Source organism: Xiphophorus hellerii, chromosome 8 (assembly GCF_003331165.1).
Source record: "Xiphophorus hellerii strain 12219 chromosome 8, Xiphophorus_hellerii-4.1, whole genome shotgun sequence".
Lineage (NCBI taxonomy): Eukaryota > Metazoa > Chordata > Actinopteri > Cyprinodontiformes > Poeciliidae > Xiphophorus > Xiphophorus hellerii.
Genome location: NC_045679.1, coordinates 14903468 through 14921149, shown reverse-complemented (window position 1 = coordinate 14921149; position 17682 = coordinate 14903468). Strand labels below are relative to the sequence as shown.

General features: G+C 38.1%; 1 protein-coding gene across 2 annotated transcripts; it reads left to right on the top strand.

Moving 5' to 3' along the window:
* The first annotated feature begins 162 nt into the window (after positions 1-162).
* On the top strand, positions 163-16841 carry dgcr2 (DiGeorge syndrome critical region gene 2). Of its 2 annotated transcripts, XM_032569393.1 has the most exons (11): positions 163-628; positions 4139-4171; positions 4922-5044; positions 7138-7224; positions 7302-7512; positions 8160-8236; positions 8315-8497; positions 8585-8788; positions 11984-12136; positions 12337-12573; positions 13330-16841. In XM_032569393.1, the coding sequence occupies exons 1-11, from the start codon at positions 544-546 to the stop codon at positions 13560-13562; spliced, it is 1626 nt and encodes a 541-aa protein (XP_032425284.1). In that variant the 5' UTR covers positions 163-543; the 3' UTR covers positions 13563-16841. The 2 variants fall into 2 exon arrangements, with proteins under 2 accessions (XP_032425284.1, XP_032425285.1); XM_032569394.1 differs by lacking the exon at positions 4139-4171.
* Positions 16842-17682: the final 841 nt, after the last annotated feature.

Below are 17682 nucleotides of genomic sequence, written 5' to 3'. Positions count from 1 at the left end.
GAATTCTCATAACAAAATTCTGTTCCTGAAACGGTATGGATACAGCAGCGGGCCCCCAATGGTTCAACTCTCTTCCACCGCCTCTGTGAGCAGCGTTAAAAAGTTGCTCCCATTGTGGCTCCACCCGGCCCGCACATACACAGTGTCTGTTTGGGTATAATCTGGCAGACTCCGCCCCGGGAGCACCTCCAGCTGACGGTCTGCCTGTGCGCTGCCGAATGTTTGGAATTGTTGTGATGGGAGGCCGCAGCCATCTTGGATGAGCGCCGCTCCGCACCGAGCACCAACGGTCGACGGTGACGGCGGAGCAGCCAGCCAGCCAGCTAGCTATCGTTAGCTGCTGCGCGGAGAGATTAACCTCGCCTCTTGTTGCGACTATGCTTTATTTGCGCCTGCTCTGTAGTCGACGCATTGTGTGCGCAAAAATGGGCACAAGTAGTTTTAAACGTTTTGCGGCTATAATTTAGAAAAGGGAAAGGCGTTGCTGAACCTGGGTATATTTTTACATTTCTGGATAGAGGAGTTACTATGAATGGAGGATAAATGTTGCCGAAGGCTGACAGCAGCAGTTTCGTCCTCCTCTTCTCTCTTCTCTTCGTTCTCACACTAACGGACCCACCACGGACAGGTAAATAAACCCAAGTTTGTTTATTTTTTTATTTTTTGGCATGTGTTCCTGTTCCGTTTGCTCGACTAAAAAAAAAAAAAAAAGTGGGAGAAACAGATTTACAGCTGCAGGTCAGGCGCAGCGGCCTGTTGGTCAGACCTGGGACTCTGGTAGTTTCCAACCTGTCTCCCTGCTGCTGCTGTTCAGGGTGCAGCTCCAGCTAGCTGTGTACGCAGTATCTGTATTTCACTCCAAAACTAGGTCACTTGCAACAGCAAGCAGATATGCATTTAGTTAAATACAAAATATTGGACTTCATTGTTTTTATTTTATTATTTATGTATTGTTTTTAAATCAAAGCTGCTAACTTCGGTTAATTATACTTTAATTCCTCATTAAAATGGTGCACCCTAATTTAGTTTAATTAGTTAATTTAATCACTGCAATCTTAGGTTGGTCTTCTTCACCTAATCTGTAATTTGAAATGCATGAAAGGGATTCATCTTCCTGCATCACCAAACCTGGCTCACCTTCATCTCCACCATTAAACACAACAGACTTGGTAGAAAAAAATACTAACAATTGTTACTGCTGTCGATAAAGATGATTTGGTTAAGCGAAAACCCTGCGTTGCAACACCTAAAAAGCATTACAGTAAAACCACAGACATTAAAAGTATTCTAAAATATGTTTTCTCTAAATAATGCACCACTTTACTGTAATACTACTCTATTATCTGTTTAGATGTCTTTTTTATCAATCAAGGAAGTGTGGATTTTCCTCAACCAAAAGCATGCATTGGTGCTTTGAATGATCTTCTGTAAAAAGTTTTGTAAGCATCACCACAAGACAAATGCATCTGTGGTTTCCTTCAAGCTTGGTCTCGTGATCCCGCCAATTGTGTGGATTAGAGTAACCGTTATCAGTGGAGCTCAAGGATAAACTCATTATTGTTTGGCTCTAACCAGAGGGCTGACCTCCTACCTAGAGAGCAAATTAAAAGGAAAAAGGAAAACATTGTTTATATTTGTGTTGTGGGCATTTATTTGACCGCTTCTTTTCAGTTTGTAATCAAATTAGGTTTTTCGAGGGGTTAAAAGATGAGTCAGAGCTTTGCTGTTGTATTTCCATAGCTTTAGCCCTCAGTGTGAAGGTCATTTTTGTGCACATTTCATCAAGATGTCTAACGCTTTTGAGAACAATGTGTAGAGTTCACTCAGTGCATGTTTGGAAACGGCTGCTGGTTGCTTGGGTGATGATATTTTTCACAGTCTGTTACTGTCTTATCTACTTGAGAGCTACTTGACAAGGATTTTAAGTACTGAAAAAGAAACAAAATTGCTACTCATATAATTTAGGTGGATAATAAAAGTATTAATAGAACTTGCTTTAATTTTAACAGGATGTTATTTAGCAATCATGCAGCCATTCGGCATTCATCAATTTTAAAACTCATTGCATCCTTATTTTTACACAACAGATGTACGTATTTCACAACACAAAGTCTTACAAAAAGTAAGCTTACATCAAGGAAGTGTAAGCTTACATTTTGTAACATTTACTTAGCTTGATTTAATATTTAATAGTGCAAAGTGTATTTTTAAAATAAGGAAACAGACTTTCATAAGTCAAGTATAAATTAAAAGGAGACAATCAAACAATAAACAATCTTCTTTATGGTCGAACGATGGAAGCAACTCTTGCGTGTGCATCGTGTATAACACTGCACACTGTGGCGTAACCTTGTGCAACATTGTGGTAGGGTCTGGTACACATGATGGGCCTCTCAAGAGTTTCTGAGGTTATTTTCATGACCTCTGGTTTGCTCCAGTAATGTGGAGAATGGATTTTAGCATTAAACCGTGGCTGGCTGAAATACCACACAAGAGTTTGCTCTGACTACTTCAACTGGGGTGTTATGTTAGAGACTAAAATAAAATAAAATGGCGTACTGAAACTTCTCACAGCCAGCATATTTTAAAATAACCGTTTGCTGCAGGTTTTTGTGGACTTAAAATAGACTGAAGATTTGTGATTTACTAATTTAAAACATGAAAAAGTTCATTTCAGCTTTTGTCTGGCATCATTTTGCAACAATTAAATTTGTTAATTAATTGTTAATTCATTCAAATTAATTGTTAATATGAAATATTAAACTGTGTATAAAGATCACTTTGATATTTATCTGTTGGGGTTCTCTGTGTGGTTGGGAACAGGTTTTGGATTGCGTTATGCCCCCCTGTAGAAACCTGTAAAACACTCCTGATCCTCTTGACATTCCTGACTCAAATTAAGACCTTTTCTTAAAAAAAAAACAAACTTGTATGACTGGGCGATTCAATGTTTACTCATTCTGAAACGAGGTGAAAACAGATTTCTTTGAGAGAGATTTCTGTGAATAACATCTCAGCTACTGTCTGGAATATAATTTTATACATTTTTGAAGTTTAAATTGTTACTACCTCTACTTCTGCACGAACAGTGTTAACATTTCCTCATAAAATGAGGTAGTCCAGTGGTACTACTTACCTTTTGCATTCATCAAATCAGAACTGAAACTGAAGTTTGGGGAAAAAAATGTGATTATCAACTTCTTGTTAGTCCATTAAAATAGCAGAAGTGGCAAGCAATTTTTTACACAGTCAAAACTGTTTACTTTGGTTAGTTGTGTTTTGTTTTTTGTTTTTTGTTTTTTTTCCCAGGCCACACTGGGCTGTAAATTGTCTACACATCAAAAAAATGTTTCTAAGTGAAAGAACACCGGTATTAAAATGTTGGTTATTTTTCACTCTTGTTTTCGCAAAGTGAGTTTCTGAAGGACAGCCTTGATAAGCCCTTCTAACACAGAGTTAATAAAGTTAAGGAAGTGACTCAATGTCCTAACAACACTTCTCTACAGCTTACTTTGAACTGGTGTTTGCTCCTGTTTTTGTTCGGAGCGTTGAGCTGAATTTCAAGGATAATCCTGGCGTTTTTATTTTCCATTTTGACGTTACCCATTGGTGATTTTCCTCAGAAGGTTGCAGGGAGGTTCCATATGTGAGCACAGCGGGGATTGGAGGTCATTTTACATGTGAAGATGAAACAGCCAGTACAGTCTCTCTTTCACTGTGAATATCAGTGTCGAGGCTTTAAAACATATTCAGGTTGTTCAACACAATAATGTGCACTTCCTAAATGCATTCTGCAAGCTATGCACATAAAAATGAGCTGAGTTTTCAAAATTGACCTTGCAAAGCATGATCGTATGACTCACTTGGTAACACTGCATGTGGCTGATATGCATTCACAATGTGGATCAGAAAGGGATTGGGAAACTAGGATATGAATTATTTAAAATAATCTGTACTGATATTTAGGATGATGAAAATGTAAAAACATTTTTTTTTTGTTTGTTTGGCTTTGAACCATTGATTTATCACATCATACCATCATTAAACTTGCAATGTAGTGACTTATTTGAATTGTAGGAAAAAAATGAAACAGTAATTAACTAGATAGTCATATTATTATTGTCTGTATTTATTTCAGGTCCACGGCTAGCTCTGGCAAGATTATTGTCAGGTAAGAAAGCTTTTTTTTTTTTTTTTTTTTTTCTGTATAGTTGAGTTATCGTTTTCTGAGAAAGGACCAGCAGCCACAAAACGTTGTTTTACAAAATTGTCAGAATATTTTCCAATTAGGAAAGTTTTGTCTAAAGTCCTCTGTTACCCAATCCCTAAAATAGTTTTCTGAGAAGAAACTTAAAGGTCATATTTGAAGTAAAAACATGAAGCAATGAAGCTGACGGTTCAGTGCCTTTTGTCCTTATCGAATGTCATCGACTGTAGAGGTTAAGTTCTGGTCAGCTGAAGTCTTGAGGCTGTTCTTTTTTTTTTTTTTTGATAACTTAATAAGAGCAGTATTGTTGTTTTTACTTCGGTGACCTGATCTTGGCAGTATGACGAATGATTCTTTGAAACAGATTGCCTTAACATGCTGTTTGACACAAAGCAGATGCCTGTTTGAAAATGTGCAGACAAGATCAAATTTGTCTGCAAATTTATGAATCTGTCTTTTATTATCACTCTTTTGGGAGATTAACATCTGTAGAGAACATGAGAAGAAGGCTGAATAGTTTCTAAAATAGTTTGCCCCACAGTTGACACCTGTTTGCAGCCATTTCAACCACCATCATCTATGATTGTAAACGCTTATTTTGCTACCTTTAAAGCTCTTCATGCATATTTTATATCCCTGCTGTGTTTTTTCTTGTTTCAAAAGGTGTTCAAGTTGCACACATTTAACCACACAACCCGTCTTGTTGTGTTTCAGAGCAGCGCTGCAACACTGGGCAGTTCGCCTGCCGCAGTGGGAAGATGCAGTGTATCCCGATGTCCTGGCAGTGTGACGGCTGGACAGCATGCGAGGACAAAAGCGACGAGATGGACTGTCCCCGTAAGTTCGACTCCCATTATACAGCCATTCTAACACCTGTGCTTCTGGAGCTTTGATTTCTCTGGGGGCCTGCAGCACACAGGATGTTTCAGGCATAAAGGATCAAATCACAGGCGAGCAGCTTTTAAAAAAGAAATATGACTGCTCCTATGGTCCCTTTGGGATGTAGAGAAATTGCATCAATCTGTATTGTGTTGTGCATCTTTACTACATAAGGGCATATTTGGTGTATTCTTCCCTAGAGTTACTGTTTATATTTGCAGTGAGTGATTAGTATCAACAAACCTCCATATTCCCCAAAAAGCATAAATATTAATAAACAAACAAATCAGGACTAGTGGTATAAAAACAGGATTATACAGGGTTTAAGTCTCTGTTTTTGTTTACCATTCTGTTGATCCCCTCACAGTGTATAGATGTTACAGAGCTAAGCCTTTTGACCGAAATCCTATTGTTTGTCCCTAAATCCTGACGTCTTATCCCCGGATCCCTGATTGCATAATAGGAATTATTAGAAGGATTGAGTACAGCATGTGACCTCCATAAAGGAGTAGCTGTTCAGGCTTTGCGTTAATGCTGGTGGGGTACACCTGATTACAGTTTCACACTGGCCCCTTTTTCATTCTTCAATAAGGCTACAAACTCCTGAAGTAGAAGAAAATATGATCACGTTTTCATCTTCACATCTAACAATCCACCTGGAATTCAATATTTACAACCATTTAGAAATGTTCATATTTTTAGTAAATTTTAAACCGAAGTATTTCTTTTGCTTGGTCATAATATGCAGAGGATGTGAAAACACAAGATAAGCTTAATGGATACTTGTGTAACCAAAGAAATTATTTCATTAGCAGGTGTAATTCCAGTTAATGGAGGCTTTGTTTTTGGAGAGGCGGCTGGGTTTCCCCCAGTGCATTATAAGCCTGGCAGGCCACCAGGCTTTACTTGTGCCCCCACCAGGATAAGCATTGCTTATTTATTAAAGTTTTTTTAATGTTTACATTTTTAAGACTTTATAGCTGGTGTTCAGGTATTAATCTTCTCATCTTCAATAACACATAATTATAAAGTGATATTTTCAAGTTTCCTGTCAACTTTAAACATTTTTTAAATCAAAAACACGACGGACCGCTGGACGAATGACTGCCCCAACCACCGGGCTTAGTAAGTTTTCTGGGGGAAACCTTGTGCATATTGGATCTTGAAGTCAGCGTTTGAAAGATTCTCAATTCTCGGGAAGTGTTCCAGTTGATTTATCAGACTCAGAAGTTGGATTATCACATTAACGTTATAATCCACAAAGCTGCTAAACCCAGACTGTTACATTAGAGAGACATGACTCATTCTTCCAGAGAACTTTCCCCACTGCTCCAGAGTTTAGTGGCAGCATGCTTTATTTCACTCCATCTGAAGCTTTGCATTGTAACGACTGGATGCAGCTCTCCATGAAGCTGTTCTTGAGTTAATCTGAGGGCTGCATGACTTGTGGCGGTTTGGAGCTATGGCCTCTGTAGAAAGTTGGTGATCTTTGATTGGATTTTAGTGCCAGGTATGAACTTATCTATCAAAGGAAGTCCTGTCATTAGAAATTACCTTCATGCTTATTAAACATCCCCTTTAAGATGCATTAACTTTTTTATTTTGTGCTTCTGAAGGAACTCTGCTCCTGTGATTTTACAAGTGACCTTTAGCATGCTGCGAAGTAATCATTCGGCCTCTGGCTCCAAGAAGAGATAATGTATTCTTTTACTACACGGACATTTTTTGTCCTGCATCGACAGGCAAATATAGTCCGTTTCTCCTGATTTGCTACCACTTTGATGGCCTTGTTGCAGGAGGAGAGTTTGTTGTGTGTAGACAATGCCAGGCTTCTTCCGTCTGTCCAGATCTTAATCTCATTAAACTGCTAATCATACTTAGAAGAGGCTAAAATCTGCAAAGCTTTCCAGCTACTTTTCCTGTCCCCAGATCTGGGTCTTCCTGCTTGATCTTTTGACTCAAAGTTGATCGGTTTGGGTTGTGTTCTTTGTTCCAGGGATCATTTGTGTGGCCTGCAAGTGCAACTGACTGATAATCAAAATGTTTTGCAGTTATAAAGGCGGAGAGGTATCGCTTTGAGAATGGATACGAGAACGTAGAAGACGTCATCGGCGTGGCTCAGCCGGTTCGCTTCAACAGTAAGCATCTCACTTTTATCTCAGTGCTCCTGTAGCTTTATTCACTGCACCTGTCAAATTGTCCTCCCTACTTACAGAGAAGTGTCCCAACGGCTGGCATCACTATGAGAAGACGGCCAGCTGCTACAAAGTCTACCTGAAGAACGAGAACTACTGGAAGGCCGTGGATACGTGCCAGAAGGTTAATGGCTCCTTGGCTACGTTCGTGACCAGTGAAGAGCTCCAGTTCATACTGGAGATCGAGCTGGACTTTGACGACAAAGTGTGTGAGCGCAGAGAACAGTGCACGTGAGTTGATGTTTACTTTCTTACCTCGGGAACATTTACCTGAAGTTGATGCTCTGTAGGACTCTGTTGTTCTGACGGCTAATCAATTAATTGGATAAAACTGGTATATTCTGCAGATTTTTCATTGAAACTTTGAAGGGTTTTTTTTATACAATATTAGAGATGCTTTAAAAGATACAAACAACTAATTCAGTTTCCTTTTTTTTACATAAGAAAATAAACATTTTCTTTCTTAAAATGCAATAATATAGCGTTCATTTAGTAAATTTGAACCTAAAACTTGAGGAATTTTAGTTTCAAAGACAAACCTGTATATATCTTAAAAACAAAATGTAGATATATTTTGTCTAATTTACTCTTAATTACTGCTGTGAATATGTTTTTTCAGCAAACTGTGATTAATTGATTACTAAATTAGTTGACCATTATTTCAGTAATCAGTTCATCCTGATTAATCGTTTCAGTCCTAATCCTCTGTCATTACTGACAGATTCAGATTTCTTCATATGATCCATAAATGTTTGAGCAAATGGACTCAGAGCTGATAGAGTGATAGCCTGCCATCTAGTGGTGAAAATGTGTCAGTTCATGAACCCAGACATAAGTCCTTGGACTCAGCATGTAGTAATGTAATATATCGTGTCCAGGTTTTGGGTGGGCTATCAGTATGTGATCACCAATCGAAGTCACACCTTGGAGGGCCGTTGGGAAGTGGCTTCCAAAGGTAATAAAGGAAGAAGAGTTGAATAGTCTCTGCTCTGTGATCTGGGCTGGGCAGTAAGGATGTGTTGTTTCCTCACAGGGTCCATGCAGGTGATTTGGCCGCCTGAGGGCCTGGAGAAGTTTGGGGAGACCTCTCCCTCTCAGGACAACGTCTTCTGCGCCCAGCTGCAGCGCTTCCAGAGCAAGAGCATGAATGAACACGGCCTGCACAGCTGGGACGCTGAGAACTGCTACAAGAAGTTCCCGTTCCTCTGCAAGAGGAGTATGTGCTCACTCTGTTTGCTTCCAGATATGTCTATAATCAGCTGTTTCATTAATATTTCTTCATTTTTGGCTACTTTCTACACAGGGCAAACATGTGTAGATATAAAAGACAATGTAGTAAATGAGGGCTACTACTTCACCCCGAAGGGGGACGACCCGTGTCTGAGCTGCACGTGTCATGACGGCGAGCCGGAGATGTGTGTGGCGGCGCTGTGTGAGCGGCCACAGGGCTGCACTCGCTTTCAGAAGGATCCCAAAGAATGCTGCAAGTTCACCTGCCTGGATCCCGGTACTTGTGTTCATCTTTTGGTCTCTGCCGCTGTTTGTTTATACAAGGAAACTCTGAATATTTGGGGCCTGCCATGCAAAGCAATGGCAGGAACCTATTACTATTGTCGGAGAGAAGCGTCTCTTTAATATTCTTCTTCTTTATTTTTCTTCCGTCACCGTTAATGCGGCTCATACCGCTGGGTGCACACCTACAAATGAGGTATCAAAACGTGCAGAAAATTCACGCCATTGGAGCTATTATTTTTGGTGGGATTTGGGGTTAACGTGGCGACATAATTCGCAAAAAACTACGAAAAAAAACCCATTATAAGTCAATGGGAAAAATCCTGGAAATACCCTATTTTTGAGGATTTTCTGTGTCGTCACAAATTCACCTAGAAATGCCATTCAAATTTCATTTTGTAGATACGTCTGTGATCTCTTCGAAAGTGAAGACGGCTCGTCGATACCAGTTACGGTTTGTCCACAATTTGTCTCTAAGCGACCCAAAGTTTCTCATTTTTCCTAAAGTTAGAGTGCTTCTCTCGCTGATTAGAGTGAGAGATCAAGACAACTTTTTCAACCTAAATAATTTTGAAATCGCCATCACGCCCACAAATATCGCACGATTAGTATCAAAATCGGTCCTCACATTGATACGCCTGTCTGCTCCGGTAAAATGTTTTCGAAATTTATCTAGACCGTACGGTTTTCTGTCACGGTGCTTCAGAGCAAAGTCATGCGACAGGATTTTCTGAGGCTCTCAGGCTCTTTCACTAACACTTTACACCTTGGTGTGAAACTTATTTAACATAGCAACGGATCTCAAGAGGCTATTGGCTGCTGATTAGGACTACAAATACGCATCATTGTAGTTCTATCTATCCTCAGTTGAAACAGATCAGGACTGAGAACTGGCCTTTAGAACTACTTGCTGCTATGGGCTGTATATAACTGATTTAACTCAGTAACTGTTACACATGGGATTAGTTTGGAACTTTAAAATTAAGCATATTGAAAATTTCAAAATAAAAGCCCTGAATATTTTTACATGACGTAATTGCTCTTTTTGGCTTTATTTGACTTTTCCATCCAAAGCACTGTTACACATGGGATTAGTTTGGAACTTTAAAATTAAGCATACTGAAAATTTCAAAATAAAAGCCTTGAATATTTTTACATCATGTAATTGCTCTTTTTGGCCGTATATGACTTTTTCATCCAAAGCAATGTTACACATGGGATTAGTTCGGAACTTTAAAATGGAGCATAATAATAATTTCAAAATAAAAGCCTTGAATATTTTTACATCATGTAATTGCTCTTTTTGGCTTTATTTGACTTTTTCATCCAAAGCACTGTTACACATGGCATTAGTCTGGCCCTTTGAAATGAAGCATACTGAAAATTTCAAAATAAAAGCCTTGAATATTTTTACATCATGTAATTGCTCTTTTTGGCTTTATATGACTTTTTCATTCAAAGTACTGTTACACATTGGATTAGTTCGGAACTTTAAAATGGAGCATAATAATAATTTCAAAATAAAAGCCTTGAATATTTTTACATCATGTAATTGCTCTTTTTGGCTTTGTATGACTTTTTCATCCAAAGCACTGTTACACATGGGATTAGTTCGGAACTTTACAATGAAGCATACTGAAAATTTCAAAATAAAAGCCTTGAATATTTTTACATCATGTAATTGCTCTTTTTGGCTTTATTTGACTTTTTCATCCAAAGCACTGTTACACATGGTATTAGTTTGGCCCTTTGAAATGAAGTTTAACAAAAATTCCAAAATAAAAGCCTTTAATATTTTTACATCAACTACTTGCGTTTTCAGCATTATATAACTGATTTAACCCAATGACTCTTACACATGGTATTAGTTTGGCCCTTTGAAATGAAGTTTAACAAAAATTTCAAAATAAAAGCCTTGAATATTTTTACATCATGTAATTGCTCTTTTTGGCTTTATTTGACCTTTTCATCCAAAGCACTGTAACACATGGGATTAGTTTGGCCCTTTGAAATGAAGCATACTGAAAATTTCAAAATAAAAGCCTTGAATATTTTTACATGACGTAATTGCTCTTTTTGGCTTTATTTGACTTTTTCATCCAAAGCACTGTTACACATGGTATTAGTTTGGCCCTTTGAAATGAAGCATACTGAAAATTTCAAAATAAAAGCCTTGAGAATTTTTACATGACATTATTGCTGTTTTGAGCATTATATAAATGATTTTATCCAATGACTGTTATTCATGGGATTAGGTTGGCCCTTTGAAATGAAGTTTAACAAAAATTCCAAAATAAAAGCCTTGAATATTTTTACATCAACTACTTGCGTTTTGAGCATTATATAACTATTTTAACCCAAGGACTATTACGCATGGGATTAGTTTGGCCCTTTGAAATGAAGTTTAACAAAACTTCCAAAATAAAAGCCTTGACAACATTTTAAATCGTACCGAATGGTGCACGTCCGCCTCGCTTAACGTTCTTGTGGTTCTCCGCGTGCCACTGATTACGTTGCGGCGTTCTTTAGCGTCGACGCCAATTTGTGGCGTGACGACGGCGGGCCCAAGCCCGACGGGCGCGCCTTGGCAGGCCCCGGCTAAATTTCTTCCGAAATTTTCTAGTTATACCTGTTACTGCAGAATCTTAAGTACTACAAGAAATGTAGACTAGGGCCGCAACTAGTGCAGCGAAAAAAAATTATTCTAACATCCACATGTGAAAAGTTCTGCACTTTATGCTTGACTTGACATTAATACAGTCTAGGGCTGATCTGTTTGTTTTGGGGGATTAACCAATTAATAATTGAATAGAAAAAAACGTGTTGAATAGGACATTTGTTTCTTTTTTCCAACAGCATTTGAACCAGTTTAAGCCAAAACTACGACACTTGGGGGTTTAAGGCAGAACATACTTACAGACAAAGGCTGTTTTTTATCTTAAATACACAATGATTATATTTTTGGTACATTTTTGGCTTAATTATTACTTTCAGTATGCTGTTCTTTCAGCAAATGTCTTTTTTGGGTCCATATACTTCAGTTAACGGTTAATTGATTATAAAATTAGTAGCGATTATTTCAATAATTGATTCATTGCAATTAATTTAAACTATTAACTAGTTGTACGGTTCCGATTGTGCTTAAATGCACAAACGAAAGTCTTATTTATTTATTTTTTTTTCCCCTCAGATGGAAGCACTCTGTTTGACTCGATGGCCAGTGGGATGAGGCTGATCGTCAGCTGCATCTCGTCCTTCCTCATCCTGTCGCTGCTGCTCTTCATGGTGCACAGACTTCGTCAGAGAAGACGCGAACGCATCGAGACTCTGATCGGAGGCAACTGTAAGCCTCAACCGATCAATATGATGTCATTTAGTTTAATCGGATGAATTGGGATAAATAACACACTATTTATAATCCTGTGATTGATTTGCAGTTTCGGCTTTTAATGATGCTGTTATCTCTATTTAAGCTTTGATTAGCGGGCATTTTCTAACGACAGCAGTCACATTTCTCGTTTTGTTTTTGTTTGTTTCCCTCAGTGCACCACTTCAACCTCGGAAGACGAGTGCCGGGCTTCGACTACGGCCCAGATGCCTTCGGCACCGGTCTCACTCCTCTGCACCTGTCTGATGATGGCGAAGGCGGTGCTTTTCATTTCCAGGAGCCGCCTCCGCCGTACGCCGCCTACAAATATGCCGACATCCAGCACCCAGACGACCCCCCTCCTCCGTACGAAGCCTCCATCAACCCAGACACCTTCCTCTACGTGGACTTTGGTAAGGAACGTCCTTCCTCCTGTCCGGCTAGCTCGTCATGTGAACTGTAGAGCTGCAGCTACTGAATATTTTATCGATTATTCTACCGATTTATTCTGACAATATGATTTTAAAAAATTGTCACATTCTGCAAAGCTTTCATTTAACCACTTAAGCTTTATTTTTGCATAATATTAGAAATGCTTCAAAAGGTGCAAATAAACATAATATAGCATTCTTTTAATGAATTAGAACCAGGTGATGCTAAAATTATGTCACTTGAAAAAGAGTCCTGAGACAAAAGTGTTTTGATCTTAAAAGTATGTATATTATGAACTGTTTTGGCTTAATTATTGCTCTGAATATGTTGTTTTTGAGTCTGTATGCCCAGTTAACAATTAATCCATTACTAAATTAGTTGACGATTATTTCAATCATCTGTATTTTCAATAATCTGATGAAAACATCTTAGTATACAAGAGCTTGTTTTAAGTTGATAATTCCTTATAATGAAAAAGTACTAGTTCCACTGGCAGAATATTTCACTAATAACTTGTATTTTTTCATCGATATTAAGAAATCATTGACTTAAAATAAACTCATATTTCTTGCTGAAAGGTGACTTGTAAATTATTGTAGTCTTATTTCAAGTATAACAAGATATTTGCACTAGAAACTAGACCTGTAGGATTTAGTGTTTCTGCAGTGCATGTTTAATCGTTTGAGCCCTGGTGGAGCTCTGATCGTCTCCTCTCCGCTCTCCATCGTTGCCTCCAGGACACAGCGGAGTCTCTGTGGTGCCGAGCCAGATGAACTCTCTGGGCAACGGGCTCGAGGCCGAACTTCCCAACTCCCCCGCTCCAGCGCCCGTTTGTGTGCCATCGTCTCAAGAGAGGGAGGACTCCATAGACAGCAGCACCCTCCTGGTGGGCCCTGACACGCCAACAGATGGCCACGCCCCCGCCCCTCTGCCCGCAGACTGCACGTCCTCCCTCAGCACTGTGGTATAGGAGCGAAGGACAGAGCCGCACCCGGATCTCACTAGTCAGAACTGCAGGCTGTTGATGTCGGCTGCAGGGAACACACTTGTATTTTGTACAGACGTATAAGAAGGAGCGGCGACTGTTTTCTTACAGCGGGGTTTTTCCTTCTGAAGACGAAGTGTTTGGTTTTGTTTGCTTTTTGAAGACACTGGCATCCGAGGGAGCAGCGAGGACTGATTCTGTACAAAAAAACCAAAAACATCCCAATAATTTGACATGGCTGCACTTCTTGTTTTGTTGCCGAGAAGCGGCCTAATTGGGTGAAACCCCGTCTGCTGTAAATGCTCCCTGAGGTTCAGACTTCATACCTGTGTGTTTCAGTCCTGCACAGCATCAAACTACCAACCCAGCTTTTGTTCCTTGTACGCTTTTTGTTGCGTCACACTTTGAAACGGCAGCGTCTTTACCGATCTCCAAACTACTATAGCATCCACACTGTCTGCTGCAGCATGACCTAGAGCTGATGAAAACCTTCATTTTTACAAACCGATCTAAGGAGCCGTCTTCCAGATTTATAGCGCATATGTGCAGAAGCAGATGTTTTATAGCTCAGAAGGTGTCTGCTAGTCTACTATCGTTGGGTTTTTATCGGGTTATGCTGACAAAAAGCTTTAGATGTCAGAAGATGCTGGTTGTTTTCAGTTTGGTGTTACGTTTGTTTATTAATTTATGACTGCAGGCTGTAATTTTGGTTGCTTGTTGGAAACGTGTAAGCTGATGGGTAAAGATTAGAGATGAAGGTGTTTCATAAAAGGAAAAAAATTGATTTAAAAGATTTCTCCAAATATGAATTAAGTCATGCTAACATTCAAATGATGTACTATTTGTGGTTGAGCCGTTGTGTACAGTCTTCACGCATTGATTTGTGAGGTAAGCTCATCGACTGTCGCTTCCTTTCCATCCCAGAATGTGCCAACCAGGCGTGGGCTGGCATAACGTTTTCTTGGTAACGTAATTTTAGTAAAAACATGCATGTCAAGATATTTTCATGCAACTGTGAAACAAAAAGGCAGCGTACAGCGTGATCTTAATGGTTTAATTAAAAACATATCTTTGTGTTGCTAAAACAATCTGAGATATATAATATTATCACAGTTTAAACTGGCTTTATTCTAAAATATTAAACGGAGAATAAACACAAACTACATATAGCAGCAGCTTTCAGCCAAACATGTCGATTGTTCACAATGTTCCTATTTAATCATGTAATTCTGGATGAGTGTGGAAAATTCTTCATGATATTATTAAATCAAGGTGTGAGGTTTCCCCATAAAAAGACTTTTTGCATTGGCATGCAGACAAATATTGACTTGCCACTCTAAGGCCTGACCAGCTATAAAAGCAAACTCATTCAAAAGTTAATAAATTAGAAATATTTACAAATAACCTGATTTGTTGGTTGTATAATCCAAGGATAAATGAAAAACATGTGGTTTTTAAAATTGGCCTTTAGATGCCAGAAAAGCATTAATTACATTGATTTCTGGAGATGGATCAAAAGCTTTAGAGTCTTTATTTCATTACTGTACACATTAATGCTCAATTTAAAAATCCATGTTTATTTGACTTTGAAATGGAGATAAGTTTGTTCAGTTTCCAAAAAATATAGTGAACTATCCCTTTAACACACTGCTGAATTGTAAACCGACCAAATAATAAACCTCAACCTGGTCAATGTGTTTTTTACTGAAATGTTCAGCCTGTCATAAAATCTACCAGGAAAAAAATAATAATTTTGAAGTGTAAACTTTGTTTATGAGTGTAGAATATTTGAGCTTTTTGCCCAGTTTAAAAACTCAGAAAACTGATCATTATCAGATCTGTCTAGCCTGCAGTCCGCTGCTTAACGTACAAGGCTGGCTTACTAGTTTTAAATCAAAAATATTTCCAAACGGCCTGAATTCTTGTCCTTTAAAATCCAAGCACAAGTTTAGTTCCTCAGCTCTACCTCCGTCTCTGGCATCTTATTAAAGGGAATTAAAATGGGTGGCCAGCCCATGCCTGCGTTGAAACCTCTGCAGAACGTGACGGTTTCTGCAAAACTGTTGCTGTTCTTGTTTTGTCATTTTCTCTCTTTGATTAAATGTGTATTTAAAAAAAAAAAAAAAAAAAAAAGTACGTTTGGAGCTAGTAAGACGACAATCGGATACATTCGAGGATGGATTCGACGGAGTTGGAGTTTTTTTTTTTTTTGGAGTTTCCTCCATCACCACCAGCAGCGTCCAAACTCATGATCCGCCCCCAAAAAATGGTTTAAAATGTCTGACTCCGCATCTCATGTTCGAATGTACTGAATATAAATATATATTACATGACTTTTTGTGCTCATCTTTAACAAATTTCTTTGTTTTTATTTTCTACTTTTTGCGTCGACAATCCACAGTGGATTATCCAGCAAACAGTCGTGTTTTCATACGCTGCCAAACGTGAGCATGTGTGTTTAACAGATGGTGTTCGGTTCTGTTTGCACCCTCTTTGTTTTGGGTTTCTTCTTGCTTTATGTACCTTTTGGTGCATGTTTTCTATGTGTTGGCATGCTGAGAGATAATTTTAGCACAACAGTGTACAGTAGATTTAAAGGCTCATACATGTAGTTCAGCGTTTTGTATGAACTGAAAGCCGAGGTGGGGGGGGGAGGGATTGTAATGCAACTTATGCTACATTTCATTGTCTCTTATTTGACAGCCCTTAAATTAAAAACGGGGGGAAAAAAAAAACAAAGCTTGTGTTTTTCTGACGTGGATCTACATCTAATCTTAATAAGCTTCACTGCGAAATCCGAGCCGGGGCCACGATCCAAACTTTATGCTGGAGCCTATTCAGACGTGACATTCATCCTCTTCAATTTTTTTTTTTCCTTCTTCGTCAAGGAAATCCCTCCACCTGACCAAATGTCAGAGAGATTTAAGGTGGAATGCAGGGAAATCCCCCTCCCCACCCCGACCTAAACAGTGAGACGGGGGGCGCCCGGAGATTTAGATGATTTGAAGTAAGCGAATATGATGCAGCTCAGAGTGCAGCAGAGAGTGATACCCAGCTGGAGAGTGTTGTCTGGGATGAAAGGAGGCTTTGTCCCCCCCAAACCCCGACGGAGCAACGAGTGACAGAATCAGGAAATGTATTCCTGATCAGAGAGACTTGAAGCGCAACGCTCAACGTTCAGCTTAACAGGTTTGTGACGAGAATGGAGTCAAATTACAAAGCTGAGCATTCATTGGGTTGTTTTTAAGGATCAGAAATAAAAATAAAAAATGAAACATTTTTCTTCAGACTTGGATTATAAATTAACTTTTTAATGGGGTTTTTTTTATTGTATTCAAGCCATGAGATTAAAATTGTGGCTTTTATTTAGACTTGCACAATAAAATTACTTATTTTTATATTATTGGAGTTGGGCCATAACATTAAAATGCTGTTTTTAGATTTGGGCCATAAAATTAGCTTTTTTAAATTCATATTTACTTTAATGAAGTTAAACTATAAAAATGATTTTTTTTTTTTTTAAATTTATGGATCATAAAATTACTTTTTGATTTATTTATTGTTGTTGCATTCAAGCCATGAAATAAAAAATTATTATAATTTTTTTAATCATGCAATGAGATTACTTTTTTTTTAACTTATATTTATGTTATGGAGTTAAACCATAACATAAATATAAACTTTTTTTTTGTTTGCTTTTAATATTTGGGCCACAAAATCAGCTTTTTAAATTTATCTTTACTTTTTTGGAACTAAACTAAAATTAAAATGCCTATTTCCCCCCCCCTTTTTTCTAGATATAAATCATAAAATAAACTATTTTAATTTCCTTATAATCCTCAAGTCATTAGATTTTTTTTTATTTTCAGTATTATACCATAAAATTACATATTCTTACATTTAAATTATTGAATTTAGACCAAAGTCTTAAAATGTTTCTTTATTTTTTCTTTCTCTTTGTTTTCTTTTTTTTGTTTAGGATTTGGGCCACAAAATTTGCCTTATAATTTTAAAACTAAACTATAATTAAAATGTTTTGGGGTTTTTTTTTCTTAAGATTTACACCATAAAATGACCTAATTTGATTTATTTATGTCGTCTTACG